Here is a 26,818-nt window from a genome sequence, read left to right as displayed (position 1 = left end):
TGTGTGCTTGATCTCATTCTCATTTTTTTTTTTAATAAAAGGCTAAAGGTAGTTTTTGTTGAGTGCTGTGGGACCTCTCTCTATTTAATCTAGAAATAAAAGACCCATCCAATTCTTGTTTCAGTTATTCGCTGCGGAAATTGGGGAATGAAATTGCTGCTAGCCTTAACAGAGATTTGGAACAGATTAGTAAGTGGTGTAGACAGTGGGGTATGAGGCTGAAATTCCACTGGAGTTGAGACTTGATTGATTCTCGGTTTCGTATCATGCGTGATTCCCATGATTCATTTAAGACTTGATTGATTCTGGATTTTGTGTCATGCGTGATTATATGATTCATTTAAGAGTTTATTGATTCTCGCCTTCGTATCATTTAAGATTGATTCTCGATTTCGTATCATGCGTGAGTCCGTGATTCATTTAAGACTTAATTGATTCTCGATTTCGTATCGTGCGTGAGTCCATGATTCATATAAGACTTTGATTCTCGATTTCGTATCATGCTTGAGTCCATGATTCATTTAAGACTATTGATTCTCAATTTCGGATTATGCGTGAGTCCGTGATTCATTTTAAGACTTTATTTAAGACATTATTGATTCATTGATTCTCGATTTCGTATCATGCTTGGGTCCATGATTCATTTAATACTCTATTGATTCTCGCCTTCGTATCATTTAAGACTTTTTTTAAGACTTTATTTATTCTCGATTTCGTGTCATGCGTGAGTCCCATGATTCATTTAAGACTTTCATGATTCTCGATTTCGTTTCATGCGTGAGTCCCATGATTCATTTAAGACTTTATTGATTCTCGATTTCGTATCATGCGTGAGTCCCATGATTCATTTAAGACTTTATTGATTCTCGATTTCATGTGATCATTTAAGACGTGGTTGATTCCGATTTCGTATGATTCATTCATTTAAGACTTTATTGATTCTCGATTTTATCTTGTGTCATGACTTTATTGATTCCGATTTCGTCCCGTCCCATGATTCATTTAAGACTTTCATGATTCTCGATTTCGTTTCATGCGTGAGCCCATAATTCATTTAAGACTTTATTGATTCTCGATTTCGTATCATGCGTGAGTCCATGATTCATTTAAAACTTTATTGAGTCTCTATTTCATATCATGTGTGAGTCCATGATTCATTTAAGACTTGGTTGATTCTCGATTTCGTATCATGCGTGATTCCACGATTCATTTAAGACTTTATTGATTCTCGGTTTGTTATCTTGCGTGAATCCATGATTCATTTAAGACTTTATTGATTCCGATTTCGATTTCGATTCATTTAAGACTTTATTGATTCTCGATTTCGTATCATGCGTGCGTCCCATGATTCATTTAAGACTTTCATGATTCTCGATTTCGTATCATACGTGAGTCCATGATTCATTTAAGACTTTACTGATTCTCGATTTCGTATCATGCGTGAGTCCCATGATTCATTTAAGACTTGATTGATTCTCGCCTTCGTATCATTTAAGACGATTTCGACTATCGTGCTTGATTCATCTAAGACTTAATTGATTCTCGATTCATTTAATGATTTTTAAGACTTTCATGATTCTCGATTTCGTATCATACGTGAGTCCATGATTCATTGATTCTCGAAGACTATTGATTCTCGATTCATTTAAGAGTTTATTGATTCGTATCATTTAAGACGATTCGTTTCCATGCGTACGTCCATGATTCATTTAAGACTTGACTGATACTCGATTTCGTATCGTGCGTGATTCCCCTGATTCACTTGAAATAGCGGTATACTGTAATGAATGATTATAATTATCCGACTTGGGCGTTTCATGCCTCAGATTTGTAGCTCTGTGCTGGAATATCGTTCTCCTGTCTCGAATTGTAGCTTTCTGAAATCTATTTCTTTTGAAACAGTTTCTTTATCCAGTGGTAAATACTCTTGAGACTATTGCTGGATATTTGAATGACCATCTTCCATGTAAGTTTTTATTGCAAGGAGAAGAAAGGTCAGTTGCCGAGGTCATGTTAGTCCTGTTGCTTTTAACTTACGTGGAAAAGGGGCAGCAACCTCCTTCCAAAAATAGTTACCATCACTCGGAAGGATAGCACCTTCAGGGTGAAAAGACCTGTATGCTTTTGTGTATGTATGTATGTATGTATGTATGTATTTATGCATATATGTGTATATATGTGTATATATATATATATATATATATATATATATATATATATATATATAGTATATATATAATTTATATATATATGCATATATATATACAATTATCTATCTATCTATCTATCTATCTATCTATCTATATATATATATATATATATATATATATATATATATATATATATATATATATATATATATATATATATATATATATAGTTTGTCTGTACTGATTTCCAAGAGTTAATTCCAAGCCCACATTTTGTAGGGTTTGAACTCGACCAACCTCGGAGCAGAAATCCATTTCCCTCCTCAGCTCTGAAAAAAAAACAAAGACTGCTTAGTTCCTTTTCTCTACGTATTACTTGACGAAATGTAGGACAATAATCTCCTTGTTTGTGATCTTTTAGCAACTGTAGCCTGGAGGGAGGATTTACTCGGCTTTCTACTGTATGTTAAAGCTGATTAATGAAGATTCCCATCACATGCGTCGAGTGGAATTAGTTGAAGATTTTTTATCGCGAGTCCTCAACGACATTCTGTTCACATATCTGACTGTCACTGATCGCCTGTTCTTCACATTCTGCTGCCATGGATACATTTAGCGAGTCAAAAAAAAAAATAACCTGCTCTGAAATGAATTTTCAATAAACTTGTTTCATCGCAATGTAAAATCCAAAACTATTATCAGTATAAATGATGTAGCATTCAAGTGAATTAACCCAGTTGCATAAAAATTCGTAAAAATTCCGCTTTGTGGTAAAACGTCGCTACGAATCGCAATATCATCACTAAATGCGAGACACATATGAGGCCAAAACAAACTCCGTTTTATTGCTCTTTCCGTTAGACATCGTGTTTCCCAATACTGTATCTCTACATTTACATGTGAGCATGTCGTTCCGCAACTTTTCGACATAACGGAAGTGCTTTGGCGCTTAGGAATTGAGTTTTTTTTTTTTTTTTTTTTTTATCCCGCCTTCACTCTGCTCGTCCAGGTACTACTACTACTCCAGGGGTACGAGTTTTCACATTTTCGCTGAGCCAGTGTTATGCGTTTCATCAGTTTTCGTTTTAAAAAAAGAAAAATTCCTTGCCATCATTCTTTGCTTGCATTTCCTTTGCCGTTTAATTATTCCTTAAGATTTTGCTGTGCAGCGTTTGATCAGATACTCTCTCTCTCTCTCTCTCTCTCTCTCTCTCTCTCTCTCTCTCTCTCTCTCTCTCTCTCTCTCTCTCTCTCTCTGCTTTAATCTGGATGAGTTGTGTGACTGTCGTCTCGGGTTTGAATTTCCTCCTCCTCCGAGCAATATTTCTTTGATTATATTTTAATGAATTGAGAATTAATTAACCCTGTGCATTCTCTCTCTCTCTCTCTCTCCCCCTTTACCTGTAGATCAAAGCAATAAAAAAAAAAAATCTTCCGAGTCTGAATTATCTGACGTTCCTTTGCATAACGATCAATAGAATTGCGTGTTTTTCCCTCATAGATGGCAGCACCGTATGGACCGTGAAGTTTCCCGCCTGTTCCAGCGTTGAAAGAAAACGGGTACCTCCGTTAAAGAAGATGGACATGAATGCGTAACTTTAATAGTACTCTCTTTCTCTTTTCGTGGCTGGGGATATAGGTAATGTGGGGTTTAAATTTGATGTACTTACCAGTTATCCTTTTTCACATGCTGCTCTCTTCGAATTTTGTGAGCTGGTATATTTTATAGACGGCCTGTTTGTGTTTCCAACTTGCGTAGGCCTATTCTAGACTTAAAAGAGTATAAGTATCCTAGGTACGTCGTAATTAGTATTGGTTTGATGAGTTTCAGTCAATACTATCATAGTTTTTATTGTTGTTGTTACAATTAATCATCGTGATATCATTAGTGAAATGTATTCTTGAACTGTATCATTTCATAAACAAACCCTTCATATACCAACGTCGTTGTATGAGGAAGGGAAGATATATAAAGTAACTAAATGATTTTGAAAATTAATTTTAATCACAGGTTTCCCAGAAGACGTTATCAGGATGGAAAGTAGGATGAAAGTGATCTATTTTTTCCATTAAAATATTCCCTCTAAGCGCGTGCATTTTCTCTTGTTTAAAGTAGTTTCGAAATTATAACATGACTTGTGTGTGTGGTCATGTAACATTTACAAGCCATATATTTTAATCGTTTACTGATGATTTTCTTACATTTGTATATTTTTCTTGGCAGGGGATATATATATATATATATATATATATATATATATATATATATATATATATATATATATATATATATATAATGTAAAATAGAAATATTTGAGTTCTTTTTATTGATAAAAGTTAAATGCGTTTGATCACATATGCTCGAAATGGTGAACGATTTTAAAATCTCTCTCTCCTAGCTGAAGGATCAAATCCTTCCATGTCATGGTCAGCCTAGTACCAACTACAAGACTACCACATGTTCCACAGTAGTCTTTCTTGATTGGCCTAGTTAGCGTTTTGTCTCCGTTGAAAATATACTTACTTTTTTTCCTTAGGATGTTCAGTAATGTTTTTTTCTTAGCATTCTGGCTTCGTGTAAGGCAGTCCGAAGGGATCTTGGGGCCAAATCAGGCAACTTACCTTAGTTGTGTATATTGCAGACGGATGTTTGTTTCAGTTGTGGTCGATGAGCAGTAGGTTTGAGTTCACTTCAATTTTGAAGGATCGATTCATACCTCTAACTATGATTACCACCACCAAAGACGTTCTTGGCTTTTCAGGTTGAAAAACGTAGTTTAATTACATTACAACTGAATAAATCTTATTAACCGCGTAATTACATTAAGATCATTTACACCATCTGTCACCTAGACTTACACAAATAGATAATGTAAAAGTGTTGCAAGTTTGAACCTAATAGATAAACATGAGACTAAGTTGAGCATTTCCAGAAAATTTTATGCTGTGTATTCCATCCATAGATTCAGTCTTGGGTTGGTGCAGACTTTTTTTTCATTTCACAATCATAAATTTCAAATAAAATAAGTTTTACATGAAACCAAAATTTAATGTTACTCGAAACACACTTCAGATCTCGAGTGCATTAATAAGATACATAACAGGTTATCAATGCAGGGAATTATTTGCTAGCCATCCCTTTTAATTATATAATGTATTGTTAATGGTAGGATAGGTCATCATGGGCGCCAAATTCAGGTGTTTTGGCTAGTAATAACCATCCAATCATTGTTTCAAAACAATTGGCTGTGCCTTAGCCAAGGTATCTTGGCCTTAAAGATTCTCTGGAAAAATACATTTTTATATCTGTGCTACTTAATTTTTTTTCGTATTTCATTTTATTTATATTTAATTTTAATAATATTTCAGTTTTAATACTCGTTTTTTTCTAAATAATGGACATCATTGTTTTTACACGAGAAACCCACAAGAAAATTTTATCGTTATTAATGATGATGGTGATGATATTTGATCCGTAAATGTGATTATACAACATAGGACTGTATAGAAAATATTGACAATAGTAATGATGAGTGAGGAGACATGACGTACAATCTTATTATTATTATTATTATTATTATTATTATTATTATTATTATTATTATTATTATTATTATTATTATTATTATTATATACAGTAAATAATTATTATTATTATTATTATTATTATTATTATTATTATTATTATCATCAGAGTAACAGTAGTAACATTATCATCATTGTAATTGCCATTGTTCTGAACAATAGCAGCAGGAACAAGGCAAGAACATTATGATTGTCGCCACAATTACTGTGCTAAGAGATATTGCTATCAGTGGCGTTATCTTCTTTTTTTTTTTTTTGTCTATGGAATTTCACTTATTTTTTTCTTGTTGATTTTTTTCCCTGTTATTCCTAAACCGACGAAGGAAGTGTTACAGTGTAGAGCAAGTAATGATTAAAGGGTATTTCTATGTGAAAAAAAAAAAAAAAATATATATATATATATATATATATATATATATATATATATATATATATATATTGATATAAATATAAAATGACTTTTAAATTATAGAAACAAGTCAGTTCCTAAGTCGAATCAGATATTGAACCTACTGAGATGTTTCAGCCCGTAGCATACTTCCTCGCCTTGTACCCACAAGTTCCATGCATCTTCCAGTCTGATGGGCCATTAGTCTCTGGTTTATTCCTTCATTAACTCTCTCTCTCTCTCTCTCTCTCTCTCTCTCTCTCTCTCTCTCTCTCTCTCTCTCTCTCTCTCTCTCTCTCTCATTTTCTCCCTTACATTCGCCATAGTTTCTCTAAAAAAAAAATGTCCTACCCTCTTGTCTCTCTGACTCATGTTCACTTTCTTGTGCCTTTTCCATATCGTAAATGGAATGGAATGGAAGATAAAGTTTAGGCCAAACGCCTAAGCACTGGGACCTACGAGGTCATTCAGCGCTGGAAAGGAAATTGAGAGTAGGTAGGTTTGAAAGGTGTACAGTAACTGGAGGAAAACCTCGCAGTTGCACTATGAAATAACTGTTAGAGAGGGTGGATAGCCAGATGGAAGAAAGGTAATATGAATGGAAGTACAGTAAAAGGAAGTTTCCCGAACGTGAACCATTTCCTATTCATCTTCACCTTGTACGTGACGTTATTTAAAAACTCGTAGGCAGATTGATTGATTGGTTCTCACATCCATTAGTCTTGCGTTGCCTGTAAAATTACCTTCTAACTGTAGATTTACTTTAATTAACCTTAAGAGTTCAAGCAAGCCTTCGTTCACTCTTGATTCTTGAAATTGATGTCAATGTAAAAAGTAGTAAAGTAATTATGAGTTCTTAACCATTTCATCTTCCGTTTGTCTGTGATATAACAGGTGTAATTGGGATGCATGACTGTACTATGTATTTAATACAAAATAAATTAGCAGTTCGTTGTGATGGTCCAATTAGAATTTCCATGTTTCTGCTGTTTATCAAAGTGTGTTGGTTTAAGGCGACATTATTACCTGGAGTTCTTAGGAAACCACACGAATCTGTTTTTCTTAATATTTTCAGATATTACACCTATATATATTTGCTCGAGAGCTCTTTGTTTCTCTCTTACGCCTTTTGAAGGCGACGGAAATCTTTTGCTACTAATTCTGGTCCAAAATAAATTGTCAGTTTTGTCACTGAGCCGCATAAACGTTTTTATTTTCGTCTGTAATCCTAAGTTTCCTGTTCATACCTTCTCACCGACTTCCCCTCACCGTGCCATTTCATAATCCAAGGTTTCCATAAAGTTCTCTTCTCTCTCTCTCTCTCTCTCTCTCTCTCTCTCTCTCTCTCTCTCTCTCTCTCTCTCTCTCTCTCTTCATTATTCTTATTACTCTTTCGCTAATGCGGCCTTTCACCGTCACCCATTTTTGGTCTTCTCTGACCCACTCGAAACAAACGAAGTGCCCAAAGTTCGCTCACTAGAAGTAGCCGGAGTGGGGGATCATCCATTAGGACCGTTGAACGTTTATATAAATATTTTCGTTTTATGTGTGGAAATTTCATGAAGTTCTCTTAGTTGGGTCTTGGGGATCAAGGCAGTTTCTCTCACGCACATACACACGCGCGTGCGCACACACACACACACAAGCGGAGACAAATTTACATGCTTACACAAAGAAAGCATTTTATATCGTCACCAGAACATTATTGTGAAGGGTCTCTTCTCATTATGAGATTCCTGTTAAAAAGTTGGGTGTTGGAGTTCGAGGCGGTTTCACACACACACACACACACACACACACACACACACACACACACACACACACACACTCATGTACAGAGGAGAAGTAAAAGTATTATGCAAAAATAAAATCCGAAATCAAGACGTATCTGGCAAGTATGAGGAACCAAAGGCGCACACATTTAGTGTGATAAATATAAGGCAATGCTGTCTTCAACATGGTAATGGTGTAGAAATCAAAATAAAATAATTATTTTTCTTTTTGTAAATTTCGGTGTGCGAGATTAGCAGCAGAGATAAATGTCTAGGCAGTTGCTAGAGCGTGTCAGTTAATTTTTTCCATTTCAAGACGTGGTGCGCGCGAGCACTCAACCTGCACTGTGTTTGTATGTATGTATGTATGTATGTATGTATGTATGTATGTATGTATGTATGTATATATATATATATATATATATATATATATATATATATATATATATATATATATATATATATATATATATATATATATATATATATATATATATATAATGTATGTGCGTATGCAGATTGAATTAAATGTATGTGCTCTCGCTCTCTGAAATATCAGTTTTTTCTTGTTCAGATTCAAATTTTTCGAAGGACCTTTCTTACAAAAATTGTCCCTAGCATTCCCCGTAGATCATATTTGAATTCATTCCCTCTCTTACCAAACCTCTTATGGCGTTTCCGTCTCACTGGAATGAACTGAATGAAGTTTAGGAAGGGTATTTACAGTGGAACTGTGGGTATTTGAAAGGCAAGTAATTACTTCTGACCTTGTGTGGAGGTTTAAGGATGCAGGGTACGATGCCCAAATGAGACAGGAGGTAAAAGTGGGTAATGAATTTTTAATTTTTTTTAATTTTTTTATTTTTGGTCAAGTTTGGACCGTATTTATACGACAGTTGGAGTTTCATACGGCTTATTCATTCGTTGATACAAAATTATTAATGTTCAGAGGACCACTTCCTTAACGTGTAGCTCTTCATAAAACAATGCAGTGTTCAGCAACCTACTTTAGGAACAGCCGTGATAGCGACCTTTGTACTAACAACTGTAGGGTCGCACCTTGTAAATCCATTAATTGTTATTTTTTAGGGGATTGTACATGCAGGTCTGTGGATCGTGCTGCACTTATTGTACACATGACCTTCTATCAATATTCTTAACAACCACTTAATAATCCCCCCGTCGTCAGGAAGAAATAATTTCCCCGTCATCGGGAAGAAATAATATCCCCGTCGTCGGGAAGAAATTATCTTCCCGTCGTCGGGAAGAAATAATCTCCCCTTCGTCGGGAAGAATTAATTTCCCCGTCGTCGGGAAGAAATAATCTCCCCTTCGTCGGGAAGAATTAATTTCCCCGTCATTGGGAAGAAACAGTCTTCCCGTCGTCGGGAAGAATTAATCGGGAAGAAATAATCTGCCCGTCATCGGGAAGAAACAATCTCCCCGTCGTCGTGAAAGAAATAATCTCCCCGTCATTGGGAAGAAATAATCTCCCCATTATCGGGAAGAAATAATCTGCCCGTCATCGGGAAGAAATAATCTCCCCGTCGTCGTGAAAGAAATAATCTCCCCGTCATTGGAAAGAAATAATCTCCCCATTATCGGGAAGAAATAATCTGACAATATTATCCTCGGATTCATCTTTAATTCGCTCACCCCATTGAACTACGATTCTTTCACATATGCTTCTACGAGGCCATCTTAATCTAACAAATATAAAAGACCTTGACTGTACGTATTATTAAGAGCCCTGTTAGGTAATGAAACGTGCTTCGGACACTGGAGATTTAAGAACTTGCCTAAAAAAATTACCCTGACGAAGAAACGCGAACTGTAATTCCAAAACTATAAAAGTAACTGGTTTATATTTTTAGGATTTTTCCTAGATTTTGACCCGCCGAAGGTTTTCGGGCGGGTCGTTATCTAGGATTAATATTTCTTGGGGTTCATTATCTTTATGATATTTACAGTCTTTTGTTTATGTTTTGACGGTAATCCCAAAGGGCTTGTACTAAACACGCCCCCAAGGTGGATACATACCGGGTTAAAACGCTTCGGGTTCACTATCTATGAAAGATCCTATTTTTATACTGAAGCATCTTAAAAATAAAAATACGAATTGCTGAGGTCAATAAAAAAAAATTACCGCAAATACCCTTTCAGTATCATTTTGGGCTGTTAAGTTATTTCGGTATTATAAGTTGACAATACACGATGTGAAAATATAACGTACATTTTTAAAAGACCGCTCCATTCCCGTTATTTTGAACCCCATAAACATCATGAGCAAATGATAAATGAAAAATTAATCAAATTACAATTTATACTGGTAAGACAATACCGTTCCCTTCCTTCCATAATTAATAGGGTAAAAATCGTTACCAGTAAACCCCATAGGTTACGTTAAGTTGTTCATTTGCTAAGCCATTTTTGCATGAAAAACCCAAAATTGTTTTTTTATGCAAAAATGGCTGGCTGGAGTCTTATTAGCAACTTATAAAATTTAACTTTTATTCCCTTTACAGATTTCTATTTTTTTTTTTTTTTTATTTATTGGATGTAATGTTAACGCGCTCGTAAAACTGATAACATTTACCTACTCTTGAATAGATTTTGGAGTTTATTTCAGTCTTCTGGTCCAACCGCGATGCCCCGGCATCCTGGAATCGATGCGCAGTCGTTTTCTTTTACTGTGACTTTTATTTAAAGAAAATGATCGGACAGACTTCGTTACAGAGAGAAGCTGCTTCGTTTATTTTTTTTTTTTCTTCATTGGTGATGACTTCCGCGTTCATTTGTGGGGCTCATCTATGATAGTTGAATTTAATTGAACTGAATATGGAATTTAGGCCAAATGCCAAGCACTGGGACCCATGATATCATTCAGCGCTGAAACGGTAATTGACAGTTAAAGGTTTGAAAGGTGTAACAGGAGGTAAACCTCGCAGTTGCACTATGAATCAACTGTTAGGAGAGGGTGATAAGATGGAAGAGAATATGAAAGTAGGTACAGTAAAGAGAATGAAAGGGGTTGCAGCTAGTGGCCGAAGGCAATCTGCAAAGAACTGTAAGTAGTGCCTACAGTTGCACCGTGTAAGGTGCACTGACGACACTAGGCCTACCCTCCTACGGAGGCGCATCTATTATAATTTCGTTTATTATGTAACCTGGTGTGAATTGGAAAGTGATAGTTCATACATATTTAACCAAATTTGCATTAAGTTTAGTTTCGTATAATTCAACGGTTGATCGTTTTAATCTGTTCTTATTACAAGAACGGCAATAAATTTTGACAAATTTATGAAAGTTATCTCAGATTCATTAGGAAACATTGTAGGTAAAGCCACAGACCTTTATAGGACGTGGTAAAAAAAAAAAAAAAGTTGAACGAAATGGAAAAATCAAGAAATCTGAATGTCAGGTTTTGACTCACTGTTTTCATAAGTGTCATATATATATATATATATATATATATATATATATATATATATATATATATATATATATATATATATATATATATATATATAATTACATTACATATTGATATTTAAAGCCACAATCTTATCATCCATATTCAAATGATAAGGTAACCTGCTTCAGTAGCCGCCTTTTTTTTTTTTTTTTTTTTTTTGTATGTGTTTTCCCAAGGTCAAATAAGAGCTCAAAAGTGCCCAGTGCCAATTCGGCTGTGCTAAAATTAGTCTAGGAACAGCGGAAGTAATTAAGTACCAGAGTTTTACACTTCAGAAAAGTGCTAAAATTAGTCTAGGAGTTTTACACTTCAAAAAAATGGAAGATAAGTCGCTTACAATGTGAACTTTGACAACTGACCTATCGTGTGGATTTCTGATCTCAAGTTCTTCTTCGGTTATGTAATGCCGTGGTCTTCTCACTTGCAAGAGGTCCGTAGTAGTTCTTGTCCAGGGACGAAGACTGAGTGAGCAGGCGTCCATTTCTTGAATAGGGAAGAAGAAGACATTGTCTGTGGGCAGAGCTGAGTTGCAGGTTGGAGAGGAAAGAGAGAGAGAGAGAGAGAGAGAGAGAGAGAGAGAGAGAGAGAGAGAGAGAGAGAGAGGAGACAAAGTTTGAAGTACATGATTTTATTTTAATGATTTACCTTACCGTGATACCTGTCATTAAACACTTAAAAATAATTATAGCAGTGAATTGGGTTGGATTATCTTACATTTCATTGTATTACAGATTTTTTTTTATGTATATTTTCTTTGCTCGTTGATACAAAAATGTTCTACCTAGATATTTGCTTTAGAACAATTGTTGTTGAATAGAATTGTTTGATAGAGCATAAAGTTCTTTATCAGGAGCGCATCAACAAACAATAAACAATCCAGTTTGACGTTTTTATTATAGGGCTTTTTCTTGTCCTCTGCTAAACGGCAAGAAGGTTAGGTAAATACACTCATGTTGGATTAATATTGGATTTTCTTATGGAGGGCTAATCTTTTTTCCGGAAAGTGTTCAAGACGATTTAAAGGTGTTGTTGGGTACCTAATCTTGTTTTACTAATATCTTAAACACGATTTTTGTCATATTTAATTTTTGGTAGATGTTCCCTTGGTAATGCACAGCATTTTGGTGTTAATGTTTGGGAATGTGGCAAATTATGAACGAGAATTCCACCTGTTTTGCAGTGGAAAATAAAATGGTTGGACCTGATTGTAAACTTTTTCGCAATGAATCATTTTTCCCGACAGTAAAGGGGTAAACATTTTCTTTTTTAATCGTCCAAGGAACATACATAATGGACACTGGAATACAAATCCTTGTCAGTCTGCAGAAGAATAAACTTGACCCTGTTCAGAGGGATAATAATGTACCAAGCAGTTTTTCTTGGGGTCACTCTAAATATGGAGAAGTTCCTCCCATAGAACGGTTTAAAGTCTAATTAGTAATGTAGAAAGGTAACATAGACTCTCTTTGACTTATTGGTGATTTTACGAAGGATGCTGCTTGTTTGCATTTTGATTTTGTAAAACCGGAATTTCATCTCAACCAAATGAAAAACTTCGTGAAAAAACTGAAGAGTCGCCGTAGATCCCATTCTTTTTTTCATATTTTCTTAAAATGGAATATTTGTGATGTTCTCGGGAAAGAGAAAGAAAAACTGGGGTGTGAAAAAAAAATTCAGAAGTGGCTCAATAAGATTTACGAGACTGGATTCAGGAAGTTATTTTTTTCCCCCCTGGTACCATCTGTTAAACTGATTGATTTATTGATTTATTCCAGTGACAGCTGCGTCGCTTTTTAAGGGAGTATGGAGAGGGAGATAGTTATTTTTTCTCTTATGACAAATTAGTTATTTTTTTCTCTTATGACAAATTTGTGTTGTCAGTGTGAGGCATATAAGAACGACTGGACGCAGCTGATTTAGTGTGTACAAGTTAGCTCTGAATGCACCAAGTATTCTAAATAGGGCACTGGTTCACGATGCTTGCAGTGTGTGTATTTGCTTTATGTCATTTTATATGAGTGGTCACAAGCGAGAATAAGGCAAAATATGGCGGTGTCAGAGATCTAGTAACTCCTTCAGACAGCGGCCTAGATACTCTAGTCCAGTGGTTCTTAACCTGGGGGGACGCGTCACCCTAGAGGGGCGTTAGCAATTTCCAAGGGGGCGAGGGAGCCCTTGGGAAAAATAAAAAATTCTCTTATATTCGTTATTCTAAATTATATTCGTTATTCTCTTAACAAGAGTCGCTAAGAAGCAGTGTCAACTATCTCACTAATTAATTCCCAAGAGAGTAAAAACACCTCTCTTTTTTTTTCGTTTTCCTTTAAATCTGCGAGGGAACTTACTCATAGATGCAAGGGGGGCGTGGAGGGAAGGACCAACTCTTAGAGGGGGCGTGGTAATAAGAAGGTTAAGAACCACTGCTCTAATCAGTGACCAAACACGCAATTGAAAGGATAGGATTTTGAACCAGGAATATTTCATAGGCGATATTTTATTCTCTTTCGGAAGATTTTGTGCTTAATAGTAACACTTTTGCAAGAGGAGTCGTTATGTAAATTACACACTTGATAAAGCCGAGAACTCCTATCAGCGTTTTACTGAATTTCAGCTGCATTAATATCATTCAGCATTATTCAGTACACAGCGAGGAAGAGAAAGACTCACAGTGGGTGATATGGTGGTAAAATACTTGAAAATGAATGCGATTCGAATAGTTTTATATCGTCTGACGGGGGTTCGTTATTAGGGTATTTGTGTAGGATGCGAAGTTCTGATCTCTGACAAGGAATGCCTATATGTATCTTGGGTCATTGTAGTTTCACTACTGTCTACATTTTATATCTCTGCGGTGTTAGCACAACCTTGTCTAAAACTTCAGTTTTGGGGGGGGCGGGGGGGACTACAGCTCTGCATAGCTGGATTGGTTGTGGTATCACTACTGTCAGCATTTTATATCTCTGTGGTGTGAACACAACCTTGTCTAAAATTTCAGGGGTGGCCTACAGCTTTGCATTGCTGGAGTGGATGTAGTTTCACCACTGTATACATTTTATATCTCTGGTGTTACCACGACCTTGTCTAAAATTTCAGTTGTGTGGTGGTTGTTGGGGAGGGGGGGGGGGGCGACTACCGATTTGCATTGTCGTAGTGGTGGTTGTTTAGCTACTTCTGCTGTTGGATATGAAATAATCTTATTGACTTATTAAGCCAAAGAGGCCCCTGGTGCATTTTGTACAACTTTTTGGGATGCCTTAACCCTACTTCCTACAAAATGAGGAAGCAAGTCAGCAAGTTCCTTTGAGGGACAGTGAATAATGAAAAGTACCTCTCATCAATTGCAAGTTCATTCTTGGTGCTAGATTTCAGCGAGATAACCAGACTCTAGTGGGCTTACTTGAAAATAATTTCTGGAATGCAAGGAGAATTGAATTCTCCAAAACCTTTTTACACAAAGTAGGACTTAACACCAAGTTCCGCGGCACTAATTAAAAAAATGTTTAACCAGACCAGAGTCACGTTTCTTGACTCACAGAACTGGACCAGAGGGTTTGTTTTTAAAATGAGGAGAAACAGAGGAAGATAGAGAAGTTGGACAGTGAACTGGAAGAGACCAAAGAGAACGGATGAAAAGTAATAGACATAAAAGAAATGCAACTGGGGCCGAAGGGACGCTGCAAAGAACCTTTAGTACTGCCTTCAGTTTGCTGCACTGGGCAGACTGTAGGCAGTACCCCCCTACGGGGAACGCTTCCAGGTGTCAGGAATACACACCCCTGCGAGGAACCTTTGGGAAACTCCCCCGGGCACTTCCCCAGGGAATTTTCGGCAAAGATAAACTTACATTTGCTTTGTAATAAAGTTACTTATAATCCAGACTCTTTAATCAGATTATCAGAATGCGGTCATATTTCAGAGGACCAGTTGGTCTCAAACATTCCACAAACCAATTTATATATTTTAAAACAATGTTCAAGCAGTGTACTCTTGTATTTGGGCACCTACCTGTGGTTTATTCTTAAATATAATAAAGCTACTTATAGCACAAACTTTATTAAATCAGATAGTATCAAAATTGGGTCATATTTCGGCGGACCAATTTGTCTCAAATATTCCACAAACCAATTTATATATATTTTAAAACTGAATGGCGAACCAGTGTACTCATGTATATTGGGGCACCTATTCCCTGTGGTTTATTCTTAAAATACAGCTTCCCATGCTAGAGTTACCGGATCACATATACATTTTGGAAAGACGAAAAATTTACCAGAAAGAAGGGGGTGATGATGGGGGAGGGGAAAAGGGGGGATTAAAATGAAAGTGCCTTGTAAACAACAACATTTTATTCTTTTAAAGTTACCAGACAAAGAGTATATTACAAAAGACTTATTAATTACGGGTAGTCTTTACTTGGCTCGTCTAATTCCAAAAAAAAGCTCTTTTCCAAAGGCTATATATATATATATATAGTATTCATTTAATATTATTATTATTATTATTACATAATATCCTCTTATATAAATAGTTCATCTGACGCTGTCCCTTTTATTTTTTTTTTCACTTGACTTTCGTTAGAAGGAAACGAGGCGAGACTTTGGAGTGGGTAGCCCGGTTGTTGGGGTGGGGTGGGCGGCGGGGGTAGAGATCAATTAATGTCGTATGTTATTTCTTTGTCATTGTGTGTAGTAGTTATCAGATATGGCAGTGCCTCTCTCTCTCTCTCTCTCTCTCCCTTCCTATGAGGAAAGTCCGGCCGTTCCGTCGGATCTCCAGAACAGGAGATAAATCATCACCATCTCTTCTCACGAGTGACTCACACAAAGGACGAATGGTCAGGATATTTACAACTCACGGCGAGTAATGTGTGTATGTATGTGTATTTGTGTATATATATATATATATATATTATATATATATATATATATATATATATATATATATATATATATATAAATTATATTATATAAATATATATATACATATTTATATATATATATATATATAATATATATATATATATATATATATATATATATATATATATATATATATATATATATATATATATATATATATATATATATATATATATATATATATATATATATATATATATATATATATATATATATATATATATATATATATATATATATATATATATATATATATATATATATATATTTATATATATATATATAAAAAAAATATATATAGCCCACCATATATATATATACCTCTATATATATATATATACATATTTATATATATATATATAAATATATATATATATATATATATATATATATATATATATATATCCCTCCCCACTTTTGAAACACTGGTCTGCCAGGCGGTTCCGCCCACCAGGCCGACCACCTCTGTCGAATCGCCCGCTCCTCCCCACTTTTTGAAACACTGGTCTGCCAGGCGGTTTGATTGTCCTAAGTTGTCCTAAGTCTGATATCGTCTCGTCGCCTCTGCTAACAATCATATGAGCAGATATATATATATATATATATTATATATATATGTATATTTATAATTTCTAGGAAAAATGTTCTTCCTGGTGAAAAAGGAAAATCTAAAGTAAAACCAAACGAGAGAGAAAGATCGGTACAGGTTCACATTAGGATACGCACATGTAAATTCAAACCCTGTCTTCTGGTACAAAGGGAATAGGGCGAAGCTCATAACGTACTATGGCAGAGGGGACCGTACTGGAGAGAGAGATATATATATACATGTATATATGTATTCCTATTACCAAGGGGATAATATAATAGTGCAGCAATTTTTTCATCTTTTAATAAAATATCTTTTTTTATTTATTTATTTATTTATTTATTTATTTATTATTATTTTCCTCATGAAAAGCAAAACGTCACCACACCTAGTACCTGAGATGTCTCTACCTCTCGCTAGAAATGCTACGAGCTAGAATTGTCCTTAATATTCAGCATGAAAAATATGGTTGAAATTTTTATCTCTGATGGATCAACTGCAATTTATGAGTTTATGTGATATAGGGGGAGGGGGAGGGGAGGGGAAGGGGAGCTTCAGGTCGGGTAGGACGGGGGGAGGGGGCAAGGGACGCGATGGACGTGGGTAAGCGACAAGAAGGGAAAAATTAGTAATAGTCGTCAATAATAATAATAATAAATCTGCAGTATATATATGAGAGAGAGAGAGAGAGAGAGAGAGAGAGAGAGAGAGAGAGAGAGAATAATAAATCTGCAGTATATGAGAGAGAGAGAGAGAGAGAGAGAGAGAGAGAGAGAGAGAGAGAGAGAGAGAGAGAGAGAGAGAGAGAGAGAGAGAATTATCTGATGGTTGCGAAGGTTGGAAAATTAAGAGTCAGTGAGACTACAAAGATGGAGACATTGAAATTATGTATATTTAAATTTATATAAAATCATTTAGTGTATACTGTGTAATTGTATTCATAGCAAAACTATACAGTACTTTATGTACTGCAATTTAATTCGTTTATTACACTATGCTGGCATTCTTAACTGTAAGACGAGTGAGGAAACCAAGTCTGAGATGACGAAGCTCTTTTAAGATGATAAGATTGCAACACATCAGAGAGAGAGAGAGAGAGAGAGAGAGAGAGAGAGAGAGAGAGAGAGAGAGAGAGAGAGAGAGAGAGAGAGAGAGAGGTATAAAAATTCATAAACGAGATCACAAGTTTCAAAACTTACACTTGTAGAGCATGAATTCCAAAAAATGGTTCATAAATGGACTGATATAGAGATTTAAGCCTAAGGTAATGATTTTTTTTTTCCAGTGGATGTTTATAAATAGATGGTAACAATATGTATCACCTAAGGCTAGAACTACATAGAAAAGTTCTCTTGGGAGAGGTTTGACATGACAGTAGTAGTGTGAAAGGGAGGGAGAGTGAGAAAAAGTAAAAAGTGTAGTTTAAGAAAGTATCAAGTCGCTTCAGTGTTTTAAAAACTTGTCCAGTTGCCAGATCGTCAGATGATTGTTGACCTCAAAGGATTGAAAGGGGAAATATCCATGTGTGTTTCAAGAAGTAAATACAGTTTGTCTTTCCTTATGTCAGTAGAAGTTTAGTATACCTTAGTTTAACCAGACCACTGAGCTGATTAACAGCTCTCCTAGGGCTGGCCCGAAGGATTAGACTTATTTTACGTGGCTAAGAACCAATTGGTTACTCAGCAACGGGACCTACAGCTTATTGTGGAGGATAGGAAGAGAGAGAGAGAGAGAGAGAGAGAGAGAGAGAGAGAGAGAGAGAGAGAGAGAGAGAGAGAACCTTCCATGTGATTCTTGCCTAACTGAGCATTGAGGCTATTCTTCAAGACTGTACATAGCTGTCATACAGGGCCATCGTCATCTAGTGTTGGAAGCACGGAACGTCGTAAACGATTAACACTCTACTTCTCTAATCACTAATTTGTGCACTGTTGGGTCAAAGCTTCATTACTAGTTTTTATTAACACACTTAGCCTATAGTCAGAGTGACGAAAGAGAGGAGAAAGACCCAGTGGAGGACTCCGGAGGAGACGAGTGGTTCAATAGGATGTTGGGGACAGGAAAGTAGGAAAAGTGGATGGGGGGATTTTGTAACTCTTGGACCAAAAACATACCGTCGCAGGGAACTTCAAGACTCTTTTAAAGTTTTGTTTTCAGTTTTGATGCCAAATTTTATGATGCCACAAGTTAAGCAGAACTACTGTAGGTTATATTTGTTGGCTGACTTTGGTATGTTTAAATTTCAACACCATGTTGTACCTGAATATTAACACAAGGTCCAGGTCTGTTTTTCGGCCCAAAGTAGTTGACAAATAATATTCACTTATATTTTCTTTCACTTCGTCCCCCTATACAGATGGAGCGAGTGGTGAGCAAAATCTAATATAAATAAAGTAGCCAAACGGGGAACAGATGATGAATGGAAAAATAAAATTAGAAACCAATAAGCTAGTAATTCAAGAGTGACAATGGCAACGCAATGTGAAGTAATAACCTATACATCATAATGTAAAAAACAGCAATATTACAAAGGATAATCTCAGTCAGCTCTGATGATGCAGAACTCAAGGGATGGGAGCCAACGTTGACATGCAGTATATATTCATCCCCTTATTTATTCAAGCTCTATTTAATATATGAGAACAATTAACAAAGCTCTGTTCATGAATTTTAAGATTATATTTAGTTTCTCATCGATAGTTTTTTCTGCAGAGTAAAAGGCAAAACGTTCAAGATTTTCATATATTGACTCATTTTCTTTGAACGTCAGAGCCTGCCACTGGATAGAAAACCAAGCTACAGTAACCTGGAGCGGGGGGATGGGGTGGTTGGGGGAGCTGTGGGGGAAGGAGAGGGTAGTCCAGTAGCAAAAGAATGAAGGAGACTTGAGCTGCTGCCCCTCTGGGCCATTCTGTTGTTGGTGTTTTCTACAGAGCTGACTGTAACTACTCCGTTTTACTATGCACAAAGAAAGGTTACAAAATACTCATACCTGTATGCTAATGAAATGAAATACAGCACCTTGGGAATGTTATTACAACCCATTCATACTTTATGCACCCGCAGAGAATAATAACGGAAAACAATAGTCAAGAAATCTATTTTTTTTAATGTCACGTTGAAAAGCAGGAATTATATAAACAGTTGAGAAAATCTGCTCTCTCTCCCTTATTAAATTGTCTCTGATCGAGCAGTACATATTAATATTATATTTACATGGTAAACACAATGTATGATGGGGCTAACCTACTGACTCCTTGAATGCGTATGTCATCAACACCGACATACGAAAGCCCACACTTAAGACATACACGCACGCAGCCATGCATTCAAGGCCGTAACGCCTAATACAATTATGATACTTCACATCGAAGGTACATAATTCGGGTTGTATGAGTGTACCAGTATGTTTGAACATAATGCATGCGCACTTTGTCAATTATCACCGATTAAAAAATCAGTCCCAATACTTGTATATTCCATATAGAGCTTGTTGTCCTTGCACACGTACGTACACACACACACACACACGCACAATGAATATGCTAAAAACTTCATTGAATTCTACTCTATTGTCTCTATCTATTGGAATGGTCTTTTGAGCAATGCTGCCATACCGCTGGAACAAACACATATCAAAATAAAAATGAAAAAGAAAATAAAACGAAGAAGAAGCAGCAAAGAGTTGAAACGATCATTTATTCAATGAAGATCTAACTCTTGGTAAACAAAAGAATTTCATTCCTTGATTGTCACTTTAGACACATAACATCTCGCAAAATGCATTCTTCAATGAATAGGAAAAAATATATTTTAACAGGCCCGAAATGTCACTGAAATGGAGCTAGCTTTAATTAACTACTGGCGTATACATATAGGGCTTGTCTTATTTTCTGAAGGGGATTGGGAGCAAAATAATGGTTAGGACCCTAAATTCTTATATAACAGTACCTTTATTTATATTTACAAATTAGCTATTTACACGTCGCTGAAGATTATGCTATACAAAATTATTCTCATTTGCTGTTCACCTTGTTCACTCGTCTTAAATTATACCATGGTGTATTTTGTGTGAGCAGTAAGAAATATAAATTTAACTATCCAGTACCTCAAATATATATAGATTATATAGATATTACTTTCCCATACATTCAGAATACTTCATATTAACAACTGTCTTTATGCCGTGGTAACTTTCCTTTGCATTCTAGCTACCTTCAACTTACAAAAACAACAAACTTTTTTTTATTTAAGTTAACCCTTACGCTGTAATCTAACCAGCGTTGCATCGCCGTCTTAAGTTTTCAGCTATCGCGAACTGGGTACCAATGTAGACGACTTAAACAAAATAATGTTTTTGTTTTAATTTTATTTGAGATATTTGATGATATTGTCGAACGTTACTGCTGCGCTGTTCAAGTTCGAATGACAGTCTGGGAAACAGAGTACTCTGATTGTCAGTTGCAAATGTATCAATACATATTTTTTCATGAGCTTTTTTCCTTGCTTTGAAATTCAAACACCGGAATTCTCCACGGCAGATTGCACAAATCCATCAAGGGAACTGAAAACATTGGACTATTAGGTAACTAAATGCATTGGTTATTAGACTTTACTGGTGTTTCACGAGTAATAAATATGATAGGTTTTCTGATGAGTCAGATTATCACCAAATATGAATTACATTTATACAGATGATGCAATGATCATAATGTCTTCACAAAGCCATATGAGTGACTATTTATTATATGCTATTAATGTACGCAGTCGCGGTGGTTTTTATTGGTGTTTCATAATAAAAATGAATATGAAAGATTTGCTGACAAGCTAATGACCACCAAGTAAAATTAAGCTTTCTAAACATCTTGCATATTAAATGTCTTCACAATGACATACGAGATATTAATTATATTTGCAAATTACCAGTTTTAATATGGTAGTTTACTTTTTTTTTTTTTATTTAAGTTCGATGCATTCAGTTTTGTCTGTGTAAAGTACATTACGTACTTTCAAATTGAACCTGAAATTTGGGAAGAAATCAACTGTAGTTATCTTTCATTTAGTCTACTGATGTTCAGCTGTTGAGGTAACACTAACCTATTTTCGCACAAAGGTCACCAAACCATCAACGTAGTCATTTCATTTGTGTTTACAAGTAAATGCTACCAAGATTTAAGCACCAACTAGGTTATGAATGCAATACTTATGTATCTGTAGTATGGTTCTACCCATCGACTTTCTCATCATCACCTTTTGTCTCCATTCCAAAAATCATGATCAGTTTTGACTCGTGACAAGAGTTGGTACTGATATAACATCCAAGATCATCAAAATCTATATAATACGGGGCGAGAGATTCCCTGCACCTCGAACGTAGTACTAAATATATCTCTACACTTCTTGAACGAGGAGTATAGCCTACGGATCCAAGGATCAGAAAGACGAGTCAGTCCTGCTGATATTGGAGAAATCTCCTCTCTTTCGGATGAGGGTCGACACAACCACAGAAAAGCATCTTTTTAGAAAGACTGTAATACGTTGTCACTGACCCAAGGAACCTTTTGGGTTATTTTACAATCCATTTCGACTCAATCATACCCATTTAAACAGTGATAGCACCAATACCCGAACTAGAGTTAGAAGAGATCGTGTAACTATTTAAATTTCTTATTAAAGATTTTATCTGAAAGGCATAACTCATGATGTTGGTGGGATATCTCATGCTACTTGCAGAGAAAGGTTCAAGGTGAAGAAGGCCATTGATACAGCCTTCATTATCGACAAGGTCCATATATTTCAGTGTTTCACTATTCTTTAATTTCACGGTTACTACAGATGAAATTCAATGGAATTTTATGTACTGCCATTGAAAGATAATTTTTCTATGCCTTTAAACGATATGAAATGTACCAGTAAATACACTCTAGCCTTTCTATATATATATATATATTGTAATAAATAACCGTTTCTGCACTTGGGTTAGTTAAATGACTAAATTTTCAATTATCATTTCTTGGATGTATAAATAATATATACTTTGCCAATCTTATTATTTTAGCTTATTGGAAGGGGGCTCCATATGTTACAAATATTAATTGCTGTAAAAACTATTTTAATTATTTTCTCAGTTTACTGATATTACCTTTCGTTACTACGAATGTATAAAAAAGATAGTCTTCTAATATCAAACTGCAATTAGTCTGTAGCAATTCATCTTATCAGCCTTAATATTGTGACTAAACTCATAAATGATGTTTACAAAAGGTGAATTAACACACTCGTGTTTGTAATCAAATGTCAAAACTGTGATAGGCGAGTTTGTGACCACGTAGACCTTAGTTCTACCTACAATGTCATAAGCTATATATGTTTTCCTAATGCATTTCCAACAAATTACCCCTCTTAACTCTATGATATGAGGACATGTGGAGCTGACAGTATGACAACAACTGTGGCGACGACGGTGTAAAGAGTGAATGTGATGAGGCAAAACCTGTCTACAACCATGGCTGCAAATTTCCAGTCTATCACAATGTCCAGGATCTCCTCTTCGTTTCTCATCTGGCAAGTGATGTAGCGCAGCTCCCGCAGAATACTCTGAAGCTCTCTAGTGTTATTGAAGCAGAAGGAAGAGTGTGGCGTCATTATGGGACCCCCTTCCTCGTAGGACCTGCCCACGAGCCGAGGGTACCCTCCGTTGTGCGATGGTGTTCCAGTGCCCATGGCTTGGATCTGTCTGATGTCATCATCAATGTCCAGCACGTTGGCCAGAAGTGACTTGGACGATCTCTCCTTGAGTTCCAGCTCACGCATCTTGTTGTTCATCATGATTGTTTTTCTGGTTAATTTCTTCCCTGGACGACTCATTCTTAAAATCCATGGCAACCACTGCAGCAGGAGGCACCGAATCTGGAAAAGACGAAAGCCCCATTCTAAAGTATTTTCATGGTCAGTTTATATTCTTGCACCTTAACATTACTTCTTTATTGGGAAAAACATAGTACAGTACATAACTAATTAAAGTAATAAAGTAGTTTGGAAATGAACTGTAGGTTAGGTTGATTTTGTTTTTGAATGGTTAAAGTCCTGTCACTATGAATAAAAATTATCAAATTTTTAGCTAATGTTGATCCATAACTATTACAGGCATGGATTAAAGGTGAAACTATGGGTTACACTGGCAAACCATAAAGATGAAATTAGCTCAAACTACAGACAGTTTATTATGCAATGAAAATATTAGGTCATAAAGTATTATATTACCTAAGAGCAACCTCGATACAGCCATTATAATCCAGACAAAGAATTTTTGGATGTTTCAATAATAGGTTTTAAAAGATTGACCATAGACACTATAATGCCCAAATAATTAGTTTTTTTATGAAAAGAATTTGTATTCAGAAACACTTATGGGAGGAAAAAACTTTTACAAAGTGTACTGTGTGTCCCACAGGGATAGAAGACTCAGCATTTAGGATAAGGATACCCTACTAGGTAGAGATATGGCAGGCACTGTGTGACATTTAAGCTGTCCCACAATTTACTTCCAAGTGCCTAAGGTAATATTTTATCTATCACCTGTGGGTGTGCCTTGTTTTCATTGTTAAACATTTTTTAAATTGCCAATTACCTCCACAATTTGTCCTAGCAATTATTTTTTGGTAACTATCAAGGTAACAGATCATTCTTTCTCTTCCACCTTTGGGTGTGCCTTGTTTTAACTGTTGAAGCCATTTTTGTTTTGATTGTAATGAAATTCCCAATGTGTGTTAAACTATTTTTCTGTAGCCATCAAAACTACATTTTAACTGACCAACAATTTACTCTTAAGCACCCAGGGTCATTTGTACTAAACAATTATTTTTTGATAGGTATCAAAGTTGCATTTTAACTTTTAGTATCCCACCATTCTTGGTAAAGGAAGTCTCTCCTTTTCCACAGGGGAAAGATAATAATTATGGACTAGCTTAAAGAACCTTGTACCTCATTTTCTGAGGCCTTTTTCCACTTGCATCTTTTTCATTTCTGACTCAAATTTTTTGTCATAACTCCAGAATTGCTAAAGCATTTTCATGGCTCTGAAGCTGTCTGAGGTGATTCATTGTCTCTGTAGGTATGGATCATCCACACTGTAAGCAGTAATGTACCAAAATTTCCATCAAGAGTGGCAGGTTCCTCTTCAGGATTTTGGAGATTTTCTTTTCTTACTAGCTCATTTGTTCCCCTCAGTTCCCATGATTTTCAGAAACCTTCAGAAGCTAAGGAGCTCCTCTTCTCTTGAAGAGGGTTAGGCTTCATTTTTGCTCAAGTCACTCATCTTTTAGAGAAAAAAAATTTCTTGCTCTTTGCTTTCTGCCAAAAACTCTTGGGTGTATACATAACTGGAGTTTTACCAAGGGAATGCCTTTTAGAGGCCATGGCAAGGTTAAATTCAGATCATTCATCAAGCCACTCATTAATCAACAAACCTTAACGAAAGGGTTTCTTTTTCGCGGATACTTCTGTTTAGGCATTTTTGAGGTCAAAAGTTTTTTCTAAGGACTTAAAAAGAATGATAGGTTCCCTTACTGATGTCCTGAGTATTCCCATTAGGAAAGTATCAAATCATGATAGTGTTATATAAAAAGTGAATGGAAGAAGCTTTCTCCCCAGTGGTACCATAAGTATCCCTAAGATTGTATCATCAGAATTTGACAAGTGTTTACTAAACCTAGTAAATGGCTCTGCTGTCATTTAAGAACTGCAGTATGTTTTAATTGGAGATTTCACATAGGCAACAGCTAGTGAAATGTAGATATTAAACCCACACTTTTAACTAAACAAGGAAACCATATCTGCCGAGTTGCAGAACCAGTTGGCAGCGTTAAAATGATTCTCTATCTGGAGAGAGGGTGCCATACCTTACTAGCCTGAAGCTTTCATTCTTTAACTACAATGTATAATTTTCAGCAGAGGAAGAATGGCATTGGTGAATAAGCTAATGAGTTACATTGCAAATCTCAGCTACCATCATCCATTTCATTTGTTGCCTTGCAGATCAGTTTGTCAGGGAACAGTCATTCCACATACAGCATAAGAGGTAAAAAAGGACCAAATTTTTATTTCTACACTGATCACAAACCTGCATGAAAAGACATTGCAGGTAAATACAGAGGTCAATTGGGACGCAGTCTGACTTCTGTTTTCAACACTGCAGTTTGGTTTATAATAATAAAATATAATAATAATACTGTAATAATAATTATATGTGTTTCACAGACATATAACAGACACACAGTTAAAATTACATCCATGAAAAGATGGCATCAATAGATCTCGTAAAAATTGAGGGGGCTATGTCCCAGAATAAGACAAACCAAACATATTATGGTGGCTGGGGCATCAGTTACCTACCAGCCCAGGTGGGAGTGGTGAACAGGTACCACCTGTTAATCCTACTTGTCAGCAATCAGGAACAACCTCAAGACAAACAGCAAGAGGGAAATTGGACAAAGGGAACTCTGAATTCTTGATTATGTACTAACACACATCAGAGATATTAAAAAGAATGACATCCTTGTTGGCAACAGTGGGGAAACAAGACTACAGAACAAAGAATGTATATATCAAGAGAGAGAGAGAGAGCAACTACACCAGTAGAGAGGAACTATAAAGGAAAGTAGATGAGCCAGAGAAATGCAGGAAGAACACAGAGAACACCACGGATACTCTTCATACCCTGAACCAATGAATAACTAAATTATGAAAATAACACCAGGAACAAATAAATTTAAAAGAATAAAATCACCACCTACTGAAAGAGAGAACCAATCCAGGTGACTAAACACTAAGTTTAGATGAGATCAGCAACATAACTGAAACCAATATCAACATACACTGGAGGTAGACTGGTAGCTAAACTAACAAGAACCAAGTTGAAATTAACCAACCCAAGCATTAA

The 26,818-nt window shown here is 35.7% G+C and overlaps 1 protein-coding gene and 1 long non-coding RNA gene across 7 annotated transcripts in view; one reads left to right on the top strand and one right to left on the bottom strand.

Annotated features, from left to right (window-relative positions):
• The window catches only part of LOC136845136 (uncharacterized), an 87,200-nt gene that overhangs the window by 49,522 nt on the left and 10,860 nt on the right, over nucleotides 1-26,818 (top strand). The window lies entirely within an intron of this gene.
• The window catches only part of nAChRalpha6 (nicotinic acetylcholine receptor alpha6), a 174,032-nt gene continuing 167,187 nt past the window's right edge, over nucleotides 19,974-26,818 (bottom strand). For all 6 annotated transcript variants that reach the window (XM_067115058.1, XM_067115059.1, XM_067115062.1 and 3 more), the window contains one exon: nucleotides 19,974-23,787. In XM_067115058.1, the coding sequence (XP_066971159.1) occupies nucleotides 23,287-23,787 (501 nt within the window). In that variant the 3' untranslated portion in view covers nucleotides 19,974-23,286. The remainder of the gene's footprint in view (nucleotides 23,788-26,818) is intronic.

This window comes from Macrobrachium rosenbergii, chromosome 13 (genome assembly GCF_040412425.1).
Source record: "Macrobrachium rosenbergii isolate ZJJX-2024 chromosome 13, ASM4041242v1, whole genome shotgun sequence".
Lineage (NCBI taxonomy): Eukaryota > Metazoa > Arthropoda > Malacostraca > Decapoda > Palaemonidae > Macrobrachium > Macrobrachium rosenbergii.
The sequence above is the reverse complement of the archived record's forward strand: the minus strand, read 5'-3'. Positions and strand labels throughout refer to the sequence as shown.